The sequence below is a fragment of the Eutrigla gurnardus genome (genome assembly GCF_963514095.1).
Source record: "Eutrigla gurnardus genome assembly, chromosome: 18".
Taxonomy (NCBI): Eukaryota; Metazoa; Chordata; class Actinopteri; order Perciformes; family Triglidae; genus Eutrigla; species Eutrigla gurnardus.
The window spans coordinates 23,277,241-23,295,859 of record NC_139929.1 but is presented as its reverse complement, the minus strand read 5'-3'; the positions used below and the strand labels follow the sequence as shown (position 1 = coordinate 23,295,859).

Sequence of the window (18,619 nt, the reverse complement as noted above, 5' to 3'; positions counted from 1 at the left end):
GATCAGCTGACGGCTCAGCTGACTCCCCGTGCTCGCTTCCTATTGGGAAATTGCATTCAGAGCGCACTATTTAAACTGCTCTAGCCTGACCTCCCTCGTTGCTTCCTACTCACCCTGCTGCTGCTGATGTCGTAGCTCTCCGTCCATGATGAGGACCCGCGGCTATATGACGGTACGGAGCCTCAGCAAAACCCCGAAACAGAGGAAGCCGACGAACCTACGACGATGAGAGGGCTCCATCTCTCCGTCGGAGCTCTCGCCCGGCAGGCAAAGGTAACGCCACAGATGTCCCATTGCTCGATGACTGGCCGATTCCAAGCCGCTGGAGTTTCTGTTCGCCAACGATGTTACCGCTCCGGTCGGAGCGTCACACCAGGGACTGTTAGCTTTATTTTAAATTTCGCTGGGTCTCAACCTCCACCTGCCGATCAGCTCCTGTCCCTCCTCGGAAAGCTTCAGCAAACGCAAACACAACTCCCGGAACTCAGCATTCGCTCCGACTCCAGCTGCTGCCCCGCCGGCCAAAAGAGCTAGAGCCCCGACTTCAGCAGTCGCCTCTGCAGCTCCGGGAAACGACGCCATCGTGGCAGCGCTGTCTTCCACCCAGTCATCCATTTCCAGCATGAATTCCAGGATCCAAAGCTTAGAGGCCGCTACCGCTTCACCTTCCAGCTCTTCTCTCCAGGCCGCCGTGTTTACATCCCGGGAACCTGGCGCTTCCTCCTCGACGCGGGCCGAAGACGTCACTCCGACACCCCCCGACGGCGTCTCTATCCCGCGCAGAACTCTGGGAAGTGCAGTCCCAACCTCCACCGGCGTCCCATTCTACCCTCCCGCTGCTGCCATCTCTGGCAACCTGAGAAGCCAGATCCCCGCAGTCGCAGGTAATGATGTCAATCTAGTCAAACCCTGCTGCGCTGTGATTTCAGTAGGCGAATTCGACCCGATGTACCTAACGCATTGTATGTGGGTTGAAGCGATGCATGACGGCTAGAATTTGCTTCTGCTTAGCAGCCGACTACAAATACGTCACAGGGTCGCGACCATATCACGTGACCTAAAACATCGCGGTAATAGTTTTCAAGAGCCGCTTCTCGCAGCGCTAAGCAGCGCGGTCTGCGACGGCTACAACCGGCTTGCCCACACCTCCGCTACAGCGGAATGGTTCTTATGGGTTAAAAGTTCAATGACGTGTATTCAGGTCCGCACTCGGCGGCCACCTTGTGGTGAAATGCTTTGCCTTTATTTTGGTCGCTAATCTCATGGCTTGATCCAAAGTTCTGTGCATTGTGTTGTGAGTTAGGCCTATTTATATTATGTGAGGTCTGGTTAATTCAAACATAGGATGATAATACAAATATCTGGGAACAAAAAACAAAAAACGTCGCCGTGTGTGTGTGTGTGTGTGTGTATATATGTATGTATATGTATGTATATGTATATATATATATATATATATATATATGTATATGTATATGTATGTATGTATGTATGTATGTATGTGTGTGTGTGTGTGTATATATATATATAGCCATAGCAGGGGTACTCAAATCCAAATCCTCAAGGGCCACAAAGATGTTTTTCAATGACTCAAAGGTCCGTTTATTGAGGTCGGTCAGGTCACATGTGATATACTGTATTTAGTGCATTTCTTTTGTTGTTCTTACCTCTGAATTTTGAGGATATGTTTCTTCAAAATGTGTATGCTTTTGTCTGCCATTTTCAAATTGGAAATCTTCATCACAGATAGTCTCCTGGCTTATTAAGCACATGGGTCTTGTGCTGGTTGGAGGAAGAATGAATGCAAACTTTTCAGTCCATTCTTCTCTAAATTGGCGATTTTCACTGTCCACCTTTCTTTAGGCAGAGAACTTGGAACACGCCACTTTCATGTAATCTTTTCCCGTCTATGCTATCTATCTATGCTCCTACTGGCAAAGTGGCAATATGCGAACCGCTTCAAAAACGAAAGTGAAACTTAAAAATGCGCTCGCAGCGCGACCCAATAGCAGGCTGTCTGTGTATCGTGTGCATGGAGACAAGTCCCGATACACGTGTTGACCCAACCAAAACACATACTGAAAAAATAATAGTTCCGGGGCCACAAATAGGTGGCCGGCGGGCCGGTACCGCTGCATATAGCCTATCGCTTGAGTCACGTTGACTCTGCTGTCAGACTCGACGGCGTTCGGCCACAGTCTCTTAAGGCGGGCTCACACCGGACCGAAAATCGGCGTCTTTGAGAGAGTCGGCGTCCGTGACATGAGTCTACTTGGTGTGGTCGCTCGAATCGGCCCACGTCGGCGTTCATTTCAGCCGATTCAAATGTGTAATCCGCCATTCGAGTCGGTCATTCTTTTACCATTCTGATTGGTGGAGGCTAGCAGCTTGACTAGCGAATCAGTGAAGCCCGGAAGTGACGATGGTAAACATACCAGATAACCAGTGGAATCGAAGAAGGTGGTCTAGAGAGGACCGCCTACTTCCGGTTTTCGTGTTTTTTGGCCCACAATACAGATTAGCGCCGCCTGTTGTTTTGGAGACATTACATCTCGCGCAAGCGCGGAACGTATGGCGTCGGCTGTAATTCCGTAGGTGTGAACCGCCCATGTCGTTGTTCGAGTCGGCCATATTAAGTAGCCGACGCCGAATTTACGGACGCGAGTCGGGCAGTTCTTCCGGTGTGTACACAGCTTTAGAGCCCGCCCCCTCAGACACCTGCAGCTCTCGTCGGCGTGATAAGTCAAGTCAAGCCAAGACCATCCTGAACAAGCCTAATGATGAGCGTGTGGTAGATTGTGGTGATGTGTCCGTGATGTTAAAAGATAGCCCAATGATCCTAGACCTGGAAAGACTCTGACACTAGCAGGATTCTCCGTTGTTATGGCGTATACAGAGATGTAACCTGCGAAGTCTATCCATCCCGTCCAGCCGAACTGGATCTTTCCATCATTGCCGATCTTGCCATGTCATACGGGGGAACTCTGTTCTATGAATACCACAAATCATTCTCTGCCATGGCTGCCATGTTCATTCAGAGGTTAACCAAAGACTGGACTGGTCTGTGGTCGACCTGGCTCTAATCAGCAGGCACTGCACTGGCTGCTAAGCTCTTTCTTGCACCATTCGCAGTTCTTTCTCACACCATGCAAGCTGTGTCCCAAACCCGTGGCTATAGGCTAGTCCATCCGCCGGCAGGCCCAAAAGCAGATGAGGATAAGGTGACATCTTTTTGGACTCCAACGTTCCACAAATCCATAAAAACGTATGCAATTTGTCAACTGTAACTATATTCATGCTTGCAGCTATTGCGGTGACGGGCATCCAAAATCAGTGAGTCCCAGACGAACCCGCCTCGTGAGGAAGGAAAAAAGATAATAAAACATCCGTTAAATAATTGTAAGCTGCAAAAAAAAAAAAAAAAAAAAAAAAAAAATGAGGCAGCTGTTACTTTATCAACAAAGGGTGCTCCCCATACCATTAATTAACAGATTTATAAGACGCCTTACTTGGGCATCCTTGCTAGGGAACTTCATCATCTAGCAGCTTACATTCCAGGCCGCATGTGCTTTTTGGTTCACTGTTTTGAGTCCCGCAAATGCAGCCGTCCTCCATCAAAGGCCTCCTCGCAGGTGTCCAGTTCCACCTGCGCTGCTCGGATCCATCCGCCAACAGCTTGCTAGAGAATCCATCCATTAAGCTCCTGCTAAACGGCTTCAAGAGAGGAACCCAAGGCAAGAAATTCGTCTCCCTTTCACACCACTCCACCTTTCACAAATTAATCACCCGCCATGGAACGGGTGCTTTGGTTCATAGGCTCACTGTTAGGAACAGCCTTATGGGTTTCAATAGAGATACTCGGATCAGATATCAGCTCCGATATCGACTAATTAGCTGGATATCGGATGAATGAGGCCGATCCAGCATTCCGATCCAGCTATTTCATTTTTATTAACATCCTACACAGCTATACAGTGACAGCGATCTAGTCGCTTCAATTCTGTTTGCTATGCTGGTTATGTCATCACGCAGAGCACGCTAGCAGCTAGTGATGAGTACACAGAGCAACACGGAGCAAGCGCCGGTTCATTAAGCCTTCGTCCGTCGGGTTTCAGGCAGCTACTACTTTTCATGTTACATTTTAAAATATCTGTTTACAGTGCACTTTACATGGTACAAGTGTTATTTATCTCTTTTTGCTGCTAATGTACACTTTATTCGTTAATAAATAATATTAAGTACATTTATATCTGTGGCAATGCCACATGATCGGAACTGGATTGGTGCATCTCTAGTCTCTAAGGTGTGGAGAATTCACCACACACTCACGATCTTCAACCCCTCCCAAGACCTCACCATAGGCCATGTAACTCTCCACAGTCATTACCTTTGTGTTCCTGAAACATTCCAAAACTGATAGAGACAGAAGCAGAATATCTGTTCCTATTTCCCAAACTAACTCTGATTTTTGTCCATTGTCTTCCATGGCCCGCTATCTGGGAGCTGTGCTCCAGCCAGCCCACAGGAGCCGCTGTTCATCACGGAGGGAGGAGAACCCCTGTCACGAGCCTGGTTCACCTCTTGCCTCCGCCTCCTCTGCAAATTCTGCGGCCTCCCTCCAGAACGCTGCATGGCTCATTCGTTCCGCTTCGGAGCAGCAACTACAGCAGCAATGTGCCCAACCTAAAAGCCATGGGCAGATGGTCCTCACCTGCTTATGAATGTTATCTGCGCCATCCTAGATGCTCAAGCCATGAGCCGAATATTGGAAGTACATAAGTATAATCAAAATATTATTATTCACCAAGCTGAGGGGTAACTGATCGGCCTATCTCCTATTAAATAGGCTACATTTATTTTTAACTCAGCCTCCTGACATCTCTTGTAGCAAGAGGGTCAGGGAATTGCCGGTGTGGTCGTTTTGGGGGCCTTTTCTTTGCTGCTGCGCTCCCGGCCTGGCTGTGCCTGCTGCCATGGACTACTACTTGATACGTGCTTCTGTTAATGCGACCACTACTGTTAATGCTAATACTACTATACTACCAACACCAAATGCAGTTGGAACCCAAGGGCCCGGGCTGCACGAGATTTCTGCCTAAAAGCCTATTAAGGCAGTTTTTTCTCACCACTGTCGCTGTAAAGCTTGCCCCTGCGTGATGTTGGGACTTTGAAATTGTGGTGACTTTTGAAATCTTGAGCGTATTCTAGTCCTGCTCAATATTAAGTGTCCGGTGATGACCGTTGTTTGACAATATAAAATTGAATTGAATTTATCATGTAAGGTGACCTGGGGTGTTTGGAAGGCGCCAACAAATAAATGTATTATTATCATTATTATTATTATTATTATTATTATTATTATTATTATTATAATTATTATATTATGCCGTTCATGATAACTCATGAAGGGCAGGAAGGTGCTCTTCCTGCCTCAGGCTTTCCACGCAAGCGTGTGGAAGAGCAGATAGGATACGTCTGTCTCCTCTTTATTCATCAAGCTGAGGGGCAACGGATCTGCTAATCTCCTACCTAAATAGGCTACATTTATTTTAACTCAGATAGCCCCCTGACATCTCTTGTAGCAAGAGGGTCAGGGAAATTGCCGGTGTGGTCGTTTTGGGGGTTTTTCTTTGCTGCTACGCTCCCTGCTTATGCCGTTCATGATGGCTCATGAAGGGCAGGAAGGTGCTCTTCCTGCCTCAGGCTTTCCACGCAAGCGCGTGGAAGAGCAGGGAGTCCCAGAACAGTACCATACCACCAAATGAAACTTGTGCAAATAAATAAAGATTCTTTTTGACAAAGTGGTCCTGACTGAAATCAAGCGTAGCGTTAGTTCTGGCAGGCCACGACGTCAAGCTCTAAATCAGCAGCAACAGCGTAGCTGTCAAAACCGAGGAGATCAGCTGACGGCTCAGCTGACTCCCCGTGCTCGCTTCCTATTGGGAAATTGCATTCAGAGCGCACTATTTAAACTGCTCTAGCCTGACCTCCCTCGTTGCTTCCTCTGCCGGCGTTTTCAACCCACCTCCACCCCAGCTCCTCCCGTCATCTGTTATGTACCTTACCATTGTTCTTGTTGGTTGCTCTGCTCTGTCTGGGTTTTTCTTTGCTGCTACGCTCCCTGCTTATGCCGTTCATGATGGCTCATGAAGGGCAGGAAGGTGCTCTTCCTGCCTCAGGCTTTCCACGCAAGCGCGTGGAAGAGCAGGGAGTCCCAGAACAGTACCATACCGCCAAATGAAACTTGTGCAAATAAATAAAGATTCTTTTTGACAAAGTGGTCCTGACTGAACTGGGGGTAATAGCCCCTTCCTGTTCCAACATGACTCCATAAAGACATGGATGAGAGAGTTTGGTGTGGTTGAACTTGACTGGCCTGCACAGAGTCCTGACCTCAACCCGATAGAACACCTTTGGGATGAATTACAGTGGAGACAGAGAGCCAGGCCTTCCCATCCAACATCAGTGTGTGACCTCAAAAAATGTGCTTCTGGAAGAATGGTCAAAAAGTCCCATAAACACACTCCTAAACCTTGTGGAAAGCCTCCCAGAAGAGTTGAAGCTGTTATAGCTGCAAAGGGTGGACCGACGTCATGTTAAACCCTATGGATTAAGAATGGGATGTCACTTAAGTTCATATGTGAGTCAAGGCAGGTGAGTGAATACTTTCCATCAACGGCCATCTTAATTGTCAGATTTAATGTTCTGCCACTTTGTGAAATCAACTCTAAGTTAGTAACTCAGTATATAATGAAGGGGGTGAGTGAGTAGGAACTGGGAGAGTTGGGCCACGTTATGAACCTTGGATTTCCTATTTCAACCTGACTATCAACAGGTCTGATGGAATAATAGCTAGATGATGGGCTGTCGTTGGTAAACATGGTATGAGCCCGTGGTCCACGTCCATGTTGGCTTCACGTTCATTCAGACCTGGGCTGGATGCATGCGTGACTCACTGAGGTAGAAGAAGTTTCCTGGGAGAGAGTTCTGGTTCAGGTTGTTGTAGGTCAGGTCCAACACTTCCAGAGACGGCAACGAACCAAATCCTCTGGGCAAGCCACTCAGACGGTTCATCCTTTCCTCACAAACACACATTAAACACACAAACACACGCACTGTCACAACACACTTCAAGTGATTCAACAATGTTTGAGGACAAAGTGACATTTGTCACTCATCACACACACGCACGCACTGTCACAACACACAGTTTGTGTTCGACTGTGGAAGAGGGGATCTAGAGGCTGAGGCCGTGTGTGTGTAGGCCGGGACATACCCCAGGTTGAGATGTTTCAGCTTCTGAAGGCTGCTTATCTGAGTGGGCAGTTCTTCTATTTGGTTGTTGAACATGTTGAGGACCTCCAGGTTTTTCAGCTCGGAGATGTTAGCCGGCACCGCTGGGGGACAGACAGACGGACGGACAGACACACGGACACACACAGACAGACAGACAGAGGTGACATGTGATGTATGTGGTGATGATGACAATAGATGCATGTTAGCTCTCCCTCTTATTTTCAATTATGAAATATTAAGTCATGATTGAAAATATTGTTACTTTCTCAAAATGTCTACACTGTCAGGAAAACTGGCAGCTGAGAATGTATCCAATTGATCCAGAAGTGAAATGATGTCATCACATTTCTACGTTCAACACGTTCAGATAACATCAACAATGACATTAGATTCTTACAAGAACTCAGATAATGACTTGAATTGTATTAATGCCCACCAAAATGTGGTTTGGTCATTGCATGCTTTAAAACACTGGTTAGTGTTGTGGTCTGTGGTGACCTCTGTTGGTGATGACACACCATTACACCATCATCTCCAATCAGCTGGCACATTCTCAGTATGACTCCATTAAACCAGAAGACCTATAGTGATTCAACCTAAACACAGGAGTTAAGGTTTCGCCGTATGATCCACGATTACGTCACATGATGACACCTGATACAGACCCATACACTGAAGAAGATATGAAGAGTATTATTATTATATTCATCAGGATTTGGATGCTAACATTATTGATCTCCATATGAAGCGCAGCAACACATGATGAGAGAAGACAGACTTACCAGTGAGCTTGTTGTGGCTGAGGACCAGCTGAGTGATGTTGGACAGGGTGACTGAAATGAACGGAAACATCAAGTCAACGCAGTGCCCTTACATTGCTGAGGTGCAGCATCACGTTTCCATTAGGGATGCAACAATACAGTTAGCCCACGGTTCAATGCATACCTTGGTTCTTGGGTTACGGTTTTCAAACGTAAATGTACATATATGTATCTATTTAAAACATAAAGTCACTGTTTTAAATAAATATATGTGTAAACATAAAGTCACCGTTTTAAATAAAAATATCTGTATTTCAGTAGTCTAGTACTCAGTGAGATAACTCTCTGTTAGAGCTCCAACTATCCGGGTCAGTGCTAGGCTCTGTGCTTTAGCCAGTTCCACGTCAATGCCTTTCCGCATTGTTTTATAGAAGTCGGGACAACATAATGTATGTATATAAAACACTATACGGTATAGTAGTTTAACTACTGTTGAGGTAGTATCATAGAATCTAGTGCACATAAGTTAAGTTTTACAGTTATACTGTACTAAATGTGTATCTGGGTTGTTTTTTTATGTCTGCCTCTTAAAGCACACCCTAGGCTAATTGCTCGTTTTGATAAGGGTAAATAACCTCTTGTATTGTCGTTATGATTATTATTACATTATATTATTATTAATATTATCAACCACATGAGATATAACAGATTTAACTTTAATTGCACAACATGAGACTCCAATCAGCTCTTAGATGAGGCGAGAGCCAGGCGTTTCCCATCATGCCCCGGGGCCTGGCTCTAAAAACTGCGGCCGCCTTGATCTCATGAAATTATCATTGTCCACGTGTGCATGACGTCAGAGCAAGTCGGGATCAAGTCTGAGACAAAACTACCCAGCATGCATTGTGCGGCGATCGCCGGCAATCGATTCTGCGCAGGCCTGGCTCATCTCGAACGAGCCTATTCACTCGGCAGGGAGGGACATCTCAATACTTGGTCGAATATATCTCATAAAGATGGAATCTCTATTTAGATGTACACCAGCCTACTCTAATGCCATCCCAAATAAACTGATAAAATCTATTAATCAAATCAATCTAAACTTTATCTGGAGAAACAAACCACATTATATGAGGAAAAGTGATATGGTTAAAGATATAAAGGATGGTGGTTTAAAAGTGATTGATTTTGATTGCCTCAATGGAACCCTGAAAATAAATTGGATAAAATCTTAGATCAAACATAGCAACTCCTTTTCAATTCAATTTCCAATACGATTGGAGGATTAAGATTTAACAGCGGACTTTACTATTAATAAATTGCCTGTCATTATGAGAATTTCACAAACAAATACTGTTATATTGGAAAATGTTATATAAACACAACTTTTCACCCCATCTCACTACATTATAGAACAGTAGATATGTACTGTACAGGAACAAATCTTTATTTTATGGAAGCTGGTATGAGATAAATATATGGTCTATAACTGACTTAAAAGATGCTGATAGTAACCTTAAATTATGAACAATTCTGCACAAAACACACACACACACACACGTTTTTTTTTATCAACCCAACACACATTGTGAACCCAATGCCTGAAAAATAATTAAATGGACCATCTCCTTCAGAAACATCGTCTGGACTAGTGTAATGATGTTCTGTCTGGCCTTCCCAATAAACAGGCTTCAAATGGTTCAGAGCTGCCCGGATCATCACCTATACCAAAACATCTGACTACATCACACCAATTCTCATCCAATTACACTGGCTCCCTGTTTAATACAGAATTGACTTTTAAAACCTTCTACTCACATTCAAAGCCCTTCATAACCCAGCCCCCAGTTACCTCTTCGATCTCCTAGGGTACTTTTTATTTGCATGTTTTGCTGTTGCTACCTTTTGAGTTAATATCTTTTATGCATTGTAAGGCGACCCTGGGTGTCCTGAAAGGCACCCAAAATAAAATGTGCATTGTGACGTGCATATACGTAGAGAAGAGTTTCTGCTTGATCTGTTCACGGACATGTAGGGTGAAATGTCTACCGTCTGACGTCATCACCACTTCCCGTGTCTTCCCGTTAAACTGAAGTGTAGAACGCTAAGCTAGTAGCTGGTAGCAGGTCTAGTAACGAAACAGGGTCTTACAGAGTCCCGGGATGTCCAGCATGTTGCAGATGCCTCTGTCACACATCTCCACCTCCGGCACGTTCTTGTCTCGACTCTCCTCCACGATCTTCTTCAGAGACTTGGACATTTTCTCTAGAACAAATACGCGTGTTGATTTGTTGTTAAAGTAATCATTCGTAGCTACACGTTAAGGTTGAAAGACACGACATGGCGTCAGTACGCCGTGGACACAAGGACACTCACCGGTGAGGTTTACCGTCTGGAGAAGTCTAATAAACCAGCTTTATTCCTCACGGACACTTTTTGCTTCTACAAGCTCACACCCAACCGGAAGCTGAAGAGAGAACCACCATTCCATAATAGGATACTTCCTGTTCATAATGTGTTCAAACGCCCAGAGACTCCTCCCTGTCAATATAAAAGCCTCACAATGTCCAAACAATTGCCCAGTGTTTCAGTCAATCCTCCCTGTCAAAATAAAAGCTCCCACGTGTTAAAACAGCTGCTGCACATACATTCGAATGTTGAACAGGACATAATAATAATGATCATAATGCTATTAATAATGCTATATAGGGTTACATATTAACTGAAATGGGAACAATTGGATTTACAGAAATACGAAGAAAATGGATGTTTAGATTCTTGAGAGCTTGTGGACTTCTAAAAAGGGTCTCTAGGGTGAAGATGTGAGTACTATCACAAGGTGGCAGCAGTGCGACATTGCGGGTGCCGGAAAACTCCAAAGAAGAAGAAGACGACGAGGAAAAAGAAGAAGAAGAAGAAGACCTGTACCTCTAATGACAGTAGTTTGGCAGCCGCCACCAAGCAGTAGCACAGCGACAGCGTGCAATGGAGTGTGTGCGCGTACTGGAGCTCTACAGTGGGATAGGAGGGATGCATTATGCTTTAAAGGGTAAGATACTACTCATGTTTTTGTTTACAAGTGTTTAGAGACAGACATGGGTCATTTCTCTACCATGTTGTCTTATTGAAGCGGACTACCGGACAGGGTTTACTTCTGTCTCATGCTGCCATGCTGCCACCCCTTACGGACCCCTGCGGTCAAGCCAGCAGTGCACCCGTATACTCACACTCACGGTAAACGCATTTAGATGTCTCAGATTCGGAGCGAGCGTGGAACTTTACAAATGTAATAAGACTACTGAGGGCTGCCACAACAAAAAGATAGGTTACACAAAGTTAGCGGAAGGATCCAAGTGATAAAACTTCCGGTTTCAAAATAAATGCGAAACGAAGTGGTATAAAAAGCAAGATTAATAAGATTTTTTCACAATAGGTATAAAACATGTCTCTGATAAATTGAACAGCAAATTGGCACTTAATTGTGAGGAAATGTCTTTATTCTTTAATTAAGACAAATTACAAAGTAAAAGTCCTACATTTAGGGCCGCACGTGGTGTAGTGGGTAGCACTGTCACCTCACAGCAAGAGGGTCCCGGGTTAGATTCCTGGGTCGGGTCCTTCTGTGTGGAGTTTGCATGTTCTCCCCGTGTAAGTGTGGGTTCTCTCCGGGTTCTCCGGCTTTCTCCCACAGTCCAAAGACATGCAGGATGGGGATAGCTTCAGTGATGACTCTAAATTGCCCATAGGTGTGAATGGTTGTCTGTCGGCCCTGCAATAGACTGGCATCCGGTCCAGGGTGTATGCTGCCTTCGCCCAATGTCAGCTGGTATGGAGGAGGTATTCCATGAACCACCATGACCACCTCCTGAAGGTGCGAGTTGTCACCGGCTGTTTTTGGAACAGGAGGAGGGGGTGTACAGTGGCTATAGGTGAACCAGGTTGTGATCAGACTTCCCCAGTGGGGGGAGGGGTGTCGCTCTGTATGCATCCCTTACATTAGCATACAGGAGATCAATTGTCCTGTTGTTTCTGGTAGGACAGTCTACAACCTGGTGAAAAACAGCCAAAGTAGAATCCAAAGTTGCATGATTAAAGTCCCCAGAGATGATCAGGCTGCCTCAGGGTGCTGTGTCTGCAGCCTTGCAGTGACTGAGTGGATCTTCTCACAGGCAGTGGCTGCGTCCGCTCTCGGAGGGATGTAAACGCAGACGGTGATCACGTGACTAAACTCCCTCGGCAGATAATATGGCCTTAGGCTAACAGCTAGCAGCTCGATGTCCCGGCAACATGAGACTGTCTTTACGGAGATATGTCCCCCACCTTTGCTTTTTCCGCTTGCATTTGTGTCTCTGTCGGCTTTCACGGCAGTGAATCCCAGCAGGTCCATGTTAGCATCCGGTACAAGGTGGTTTAGCCATGTCTCCGTAAAGATGAACAAGCTGCTCTCACAGTAGATCCGCTGGTTGTTCAGCACGGACAGCTCGTCGAGCTTGTTCGGCAGCGAGTTCACATTCCCCATGATCATGGAGGGAATCGATGGCTTGTAGCACCTCCGATTCTCCGCTAGCTCAGCCTTTAGCTTCGCCCCAGCCTTGCAGCCCCTGGGTCTCCTCCTCTGCTCCGCCAGGATGGGGTGTCGTATCCCGGCTCATCCCTTTGTGCGCAGAGCCAGCAGTTCCTCACTTGAGTAAGTGAGAAGACTGACCCTTCGTTGCATTTTAAAGTTAGAGATATCCATAGGATATATAAACACACAATCAAAATAGAAAGAAAGAGGTTAAAATAGGGTAGAAGAGCTAAAAACTGGAGAGCCACTAGAGAGGCAGCCGTCTCCTACAGCGCAAGGACTAATGTCCTGAGTCGTTGCCCTGTGTGTTTTGTATTTTTTAACACGGGCTACCATAGCTCAGGCTGGTGACAACAACACGAATTTGCAATGTTTGTTGGTCATTTGTACCGTAATTTCCGGACTATTGAGCACACAATATAAGCTGCACCCACTAACATTGGTCCCCTTACTTGATGCCCAGCCTCACCCAGACTCTACCTCCAGCGGCCCAAAGGTAAATTGAGTTTGAGACCCCTGCTCTAGTGTATGTGATTTTACTGAGTTTATAACCAGATATCACATTAAAACAGTGTTTAATAAGACTTTTCTGTATTACAGCACTCCCACCGGTGTGACAGTAACAGTTTAGGTAGATAGTAGTACTGCAGTTCTTCACGTTACTGAAATTAACATTTCAACCACGCTCTTTGGTGGATTGTGTGTGTGCTGGATTACAGGGCGTGCTTGGTCAGATTCAGAAAAGATGCTGAGTCTAATTTTATCAGTTAATTTGGTGCGTTGTTATTTTCCTTGTTTTTTGAGTGGAGTTCTGCTGAGAGCAACACCAGCTCAGATTGTGCAGTCGGCAATCATTTCGTCTCCTGGTTTTAATAATCTTTCAACTTCATGTGTTGACTCCATCCTTCTAGTTAGAGATAGCTAAATCCTGGACCTGTAGTTCTGACTGCAATAAACTTAAAACAGTCCTCTTGTCAATCCGTCCTTCCTCTAACAGAGCTGCACGTACTGCTCCGCTGTCACACATCAACTTATTTAAACACTGTTATATAAAGTACCGGTGGCCTACGAATAACAGTGGATATTAGGGTTGGGTATTGTTTGAATTTCAACGATTCTCGATTCCGATTCTTTTAAGAGGCAAAAAAAAAGGGTCAAAAAAGTTTAGGATATTTTAAATGAGCTAGCCAACCAACGTTCTTTCTGAATGAAATAGTCTGAACTTCTCCATCAATTTTAATTCTATGAACTTTTTTTATGAACTTTACTATAAATTTTTCACAGGGCTGTTTTCAACTACAATACAAATATCAAATCTATGAACTTGAATATAAATTTGATAAATTATGAATACAATACAGGGGTACATTTTCCTCAAGAGCTTTATTTTTGAAAACCTCATGAAAACACATGAGTGTATGATGCTGCAGGTACATGTTACAGTGCTCCCACTGATGGGCTAACCTGGTGCAGAATAGCAAATAAACTACAGACAAACATGTAAAGCTGCTGTTACTGTTTAGTTCAGTATCAATTAGCTTAGCTCTAGGGTCATTCCATGCCACCTCAGCCACCCATGTACATGACACCTCTCAGATTTAGCTGAAAAGCGGTGAAAATATGCCTTATGTTACCAAACGAGGGAATCAAACGGTTTGCCCGTGGCGTCCATTTGAATTTCAAGTGCCACACCCCTTTTTGACACATTGGAATTTCGCATTTCATTTGTTGGCATTTTGAAGGCCAATAACTTCTGTTCTAATAGTGATAGAAGGCTGAAAATTGGTCTGTTAGTTCACTGTGATGTGTACTACACGATTCTGCAGGCAAATCTATGGATAACTATTATCCAAGAAATTGTGGAAGCAGTGACATTAGGGGTGTGAATCTTTGGCTTCACTTCGATTCGATTAACGATACAGTAGTTGGCGATTCGATTCAAGGACGATTTTTTTTTTTTGTAACGATTCGATTCTTGAAACCACGATTCGATTCAGTAACTTGTAACCAAAATTCTATATCCATGAAATAAACATGCAATAATGCAAGTGAGACTATCTGTATTCTACTGAAAGGTGAAAAATAACATTTATTCTACAAAAAAGTAAACCTGCATAATATTTTATGCTGAATACAAAAATGTAATTAAATATATGCTCGGTTATTTTTAACATTTTCAGTAGACTACATGCTGGCAGGGGAGAGTGTCTTAAACGTATTAAAACATTAATCATAAGTAAGAATCACGATTAATCCGATTAAATGCATTAATATCGATTATTGGTGAAGCCAAAACGATTCATTCTAAAATTTATTGTAGCAGATCGATTAAGTAGAATCTATAGGACTGACAATCGATTAATCGAATTAATCGTTACACCTCTAAGTGACATCATTTTGTCATGGTCCTTTTGGTTAAGTTTGTATTGGCGAGCACTGCGTCCATAGATGAATTTCACAAAAAACGTGAATGTTTTTCAATGAACCAGTCATCATCATACAGGCAATGTATTTTCCTGGCTGGAAAATGTAGTTTTTTGGCTGATCTGACTGCGAGTGTTCTGCCTCCGGGTGTTCTGTATCCAAGTGTTCTGAATCCGATTGTTGTCCTGCATCGACATCTGTGAATATTGTATCCTGTGATATTCTTTTCATCCGTATCTTACTTTTGGAAATTGGTTTAAAGCAATGATGCAATCGTGTTCCACTGATCGTTTTGGCCAAGGCGTAACGTCTCTACAAATTGTACGTTTCCTCATGTTTTTTAATATCTCCTGCACTAACAAAGAAGAATGTAATGTTCATAATGTTTCATTTGCCCATTGAAACATCTCCCATTGGTGTCAGAATATGGTTTGCATCAGTGGCCTGCAGACTTGCTCGTGCTGCAAGTCGCTTGTCACAGGCGGGTCTCTTTCATCGGAGATAAGGGGTTAATTTGTGATTTTAAATGTTGCTCTCGCAAAGAATTGTGGGTCGGCGTAATCTCCTTTCCTTTCGCATAGGAAGGTCCGTTGCATCCTATGCTAAAGGAGCTCTGAAAGGAAGCATTGGAGCTTAATGCTTGATCATGTAAAAAGAGCTATTCCATCTAATGGGTACATCCTGGGTAGGGCTGGGCGATATGACCTCAAATCAATATCACGATATATTGAGGAACTCACCTCGATAACGATAAATGAACGATAAGTAACCCCCCCCCCCCCCCGCGCCTAAAAAAAATGCCACTTTAAAGGACTGTAAAACTACACTGTAGTTAAGATTTATATTATTTATTTGGTAGTATAAAATAACAAAGTATTAAAAATACAGTCTCTATAAACAAATTCAAAATATGGAGTTGTCAAGTAATCAGGTTCTCTATAACGGGAGAAACAAGTTGCATCCCTTGTAAACAAAATTAATTTCACATTTGCCACTGGAAAAGTAAACAATGATTTGTGCAAAGGCAGTCTTTAGGCACAGTTTACATTTCACATTTTTCTGATCGACATCGTCCTCGCTGAACCCAAAATGTTGCCAAACGATCGATGACGCATTTCTTTTGGGAACGAGGTGCTCTTCCTCCTCGACCAGATTTAAGGTACGTGTCCACAGAGGCGATTTTAAACGCGTGTGGACGCGCCGCTTCCCAGTATTGCACGCTTGGTGGGCTGCCACTAGAGGATGATTGACAGGCACTCTCCTTTAAACAACACATTTTTGCGAGCGTTCCCGAGGCGGCGAGTCGAGCCCGGCGCCTCTGATTAGCATAAAGTAGATTCGACTTCAACTTTAGGCAAATGAGGAGCGGCCAACTCGCGAGCCGTCTCTCGACATTCGCCGCGACGCTACCAGAATGCATTGCACAGCTTTTCCCATAGACAATGAATGGGACGCGGGGAAACACCGCTGCCTGTGGACACGCACCTTTACTTCGGCTGCCGCGGCAGCAGCCGCTTCATCGTTTAAACCGGCGGGCTCCGTTTTCGTCTCACCCACACTTTCCCTTCTTGTTACAGACTGGATGGGGTGGAGTCACGTGACTGCACACGCTGTATACGTAGTACAGTACAGCCGAGCGTCTTAAAGGGACATGAACATACTGGTAGCCTACCTACACACACAGCCAAACAAGAAAAAAACGACTTTTCTTTTCTTTTCTTTTTTAAACCGAATATACCGACATGGGCAAAATGACGTCGGTTGTCGTCGTAAATTTCGGTATCGGTACATTTTCGGTGTATCGCCCACCCCTAATCCTGGGACAACTTGTGTTGAGGGTTGCCCATTTGCTCTTGTTTGAGTTTCAGCTTCAGAATGGCAACCTCGCTGCTGTGGAAGTATGTGACGAGGCTCCTTGCTGCCCCAAGTGCCTTGTTGATTTGGGGTTCTTTCAGTGCATGGTTGACAATCAACTGGATGGTATGGCCAAGCACATCGAGGTGAGGCAACACCATGCTTCTCCTCAAGGATTCTAAGGGCTTTCGCAACATTCGCTGCATGGTCATGGACAATCGCCTGGACATCATCATGGAGAGAAAAGTCAAACTTCTCAGCGACCTTCTCAATCCAGAGAGCGATGTTGTCACCAGTGTGTCTGTCCTCAAGGGGCTTTGTGCAAAGAACAAATGAGACTATCTCCCAGTTTTCGTTAATGTAGTTGCAGGTCACTCCAAGGTATGCCTCCGTGGCAATACTTGTCTAGGTGTCGGTGGTCAGCGTTATCTTTGTTGACCTCTTCTTTAAGTTGCCCTTCAGATCGTCAAGAACACGTTGGTATGCCTTCTCCAGCTGCTTGGTAAACCACCACCTGGAGGGACATTTGAAGCCTGGGCAGGCATATTCAATCATATCTATGAACGCTTACCCTCAACAAGAGACAAAGGACTCATGTCTTTGATGATCACCTGTAAGTAGGGATGCACGATATTGGATTTTTTGCTGATATCCGATATGCCCATATTTTACAACTCATTTGGCCGATAACCAATACGGTATCGCCTGCAGGCCTAGCAGCCAGTAGCTGCACCTCCGGGCTGAGGGCAAAATTGCAGCGGGTTGCTCTCTGGATGTGTGGAGACACCAGAGTGATCAGCCGTTGGATCTCCGCACAGGGCAGCCGGTACTTTGCCTGGACAGCACGATCTGACAGCACATCCAGTGAGGAGAAGTGCTGACGCACGTATGCATTTATGGAAACCTTCTGGCTTTGCGCACGGTGATGCTGTTTGTTCGCAGCGAGACTGTGCTGTATTGCAGCCATGGTTTCTCACATGCGAGTGGACTTTGGCTTTCTTTTTTTTACTTTGTTTTAGTGTTGTCACGATACCAACATTTTGGTACCGGTACCAACATGTGTTTCGGTACTTTTCGATACTTTTTCATATAAAAAGTGAACGCAAAAAATGTCATTACTGACTTTATTTTAATAGAAAATCTTAGAACAATAACATATTAATCAGCAAATAAAATAAAATACCACAAAGACAAGCTTTTCTAATGCACACAATTTTAAAAATGTTAAAATATAAATACAATAATATAATATAAAATATAATAATATAAATAAACCAGCTCTATTTGTTTTCTTCCAGAGCTACTTTTGTTAAGAGTGAAGGGGGGTGGCGCTTGCTTTTTGCACTGAATGTGGATTTTTTCCTGAGTAAATGACCTGTCGTTCCCTGATCTCAGTGTGCAGGTCTGGGTGCTGGTCCTTTAAGTGTTTGGCTAAGTCGGAGGTATTTCCGCCGTTAGCCATGCATGTTTTAAACACCGTTTACACAGTGTCGCATCGGCGTTAACTACTCGCCTTGCGCATTTGTTTTAAGCTAAAGTACGGCCATATCGCACTTCGCGGCGCTGGTTTGTCCGCAAGTTGCGGCGTGGTGATGGTTGCAGCAGCCTTTCTCCTCTCCGTGCTTCGCTCGCGCTCGCTCGCGCTCTCTCCAAGCTTTCCTCCTGCTCCGTTTGTTGCTCCAGTCGGTTTCCTCCGGCTTGCTTGCTTTTTCCTTTT

The 18,619-nt window shown here is 44.7% G+C and overlaps 2 protein-coding genes and 1 long non-coding RNA gene across 5 annotated transcripts in view; 1 reads left to right on the top strand and 2 right to left on the bottom strand.

Annotated features, from left to right (window-relative positions):
• Positions 1 to 10,569, bottom strand: part of rsu1 (Ras suppressor protein 1) — a 46,238-nt gene extending 35,669 nt beyond the window's left edge. Inside the window, exons 1-5 of the mRNA XM_084033828.1 lie at positions 10,434 to 10,569; positions 10,209 to 10,322; positions 8,079 to 8,129; positions 7,277 to 7,397; positions 6,957 to 7,075 (exon numbers count right to left, since the gene is read on the bottom strand). Of these exons, the coding sequence (XP_083889954.1) occupies positions 6,957 to 7,075; positions 7,277 to 7,397; positions 8,079 to 8,129; positions 10,209 to 10,317 (400 nt within the window). The 5' untranslated portion in view covers positions 10,318 to 10,322; positions 10,434 to 10,569. The remainder of the gene's footprint in view (positions 1 to 6,956; positions 7,076 to 7,276; positions 7,398 to 8,078; positions 8,130 to 10,208; positions 10,323 to 10,433) is intronic.
• The window catches only part of LOC311028994, a 97,824-nt gene that overhangs the window by 78,003 nt on the left and 1,202 nt on the right, over positions 1 to 18,619 (bottom strand). The window lies entirely within an intron of this gene.
• The window catches only part of trdmt1 (tRNA aspartic acid methyltransferase 1), an 81,892-nt gene continuing 74,237 nt past the window's right edge, over positions 10,965 to 18,619 (top strand). For all 3 annotated transcript variants that reach the window (XM_084033825.1, XM_084033826.1, XM_084033824.1), the window contains exon 1: positions 10,965 to 11,106. In XM_084033825.1, the coding sequence (XP_083889951.1) occupies positions 11,043 to 11,106 (64 nt within the window). In that variant the 5' untranslated portion in view covers positions 10,965 to 11,042. The remainder of the gene's footprint in view (positions 11,107 to 18,619) is intronic.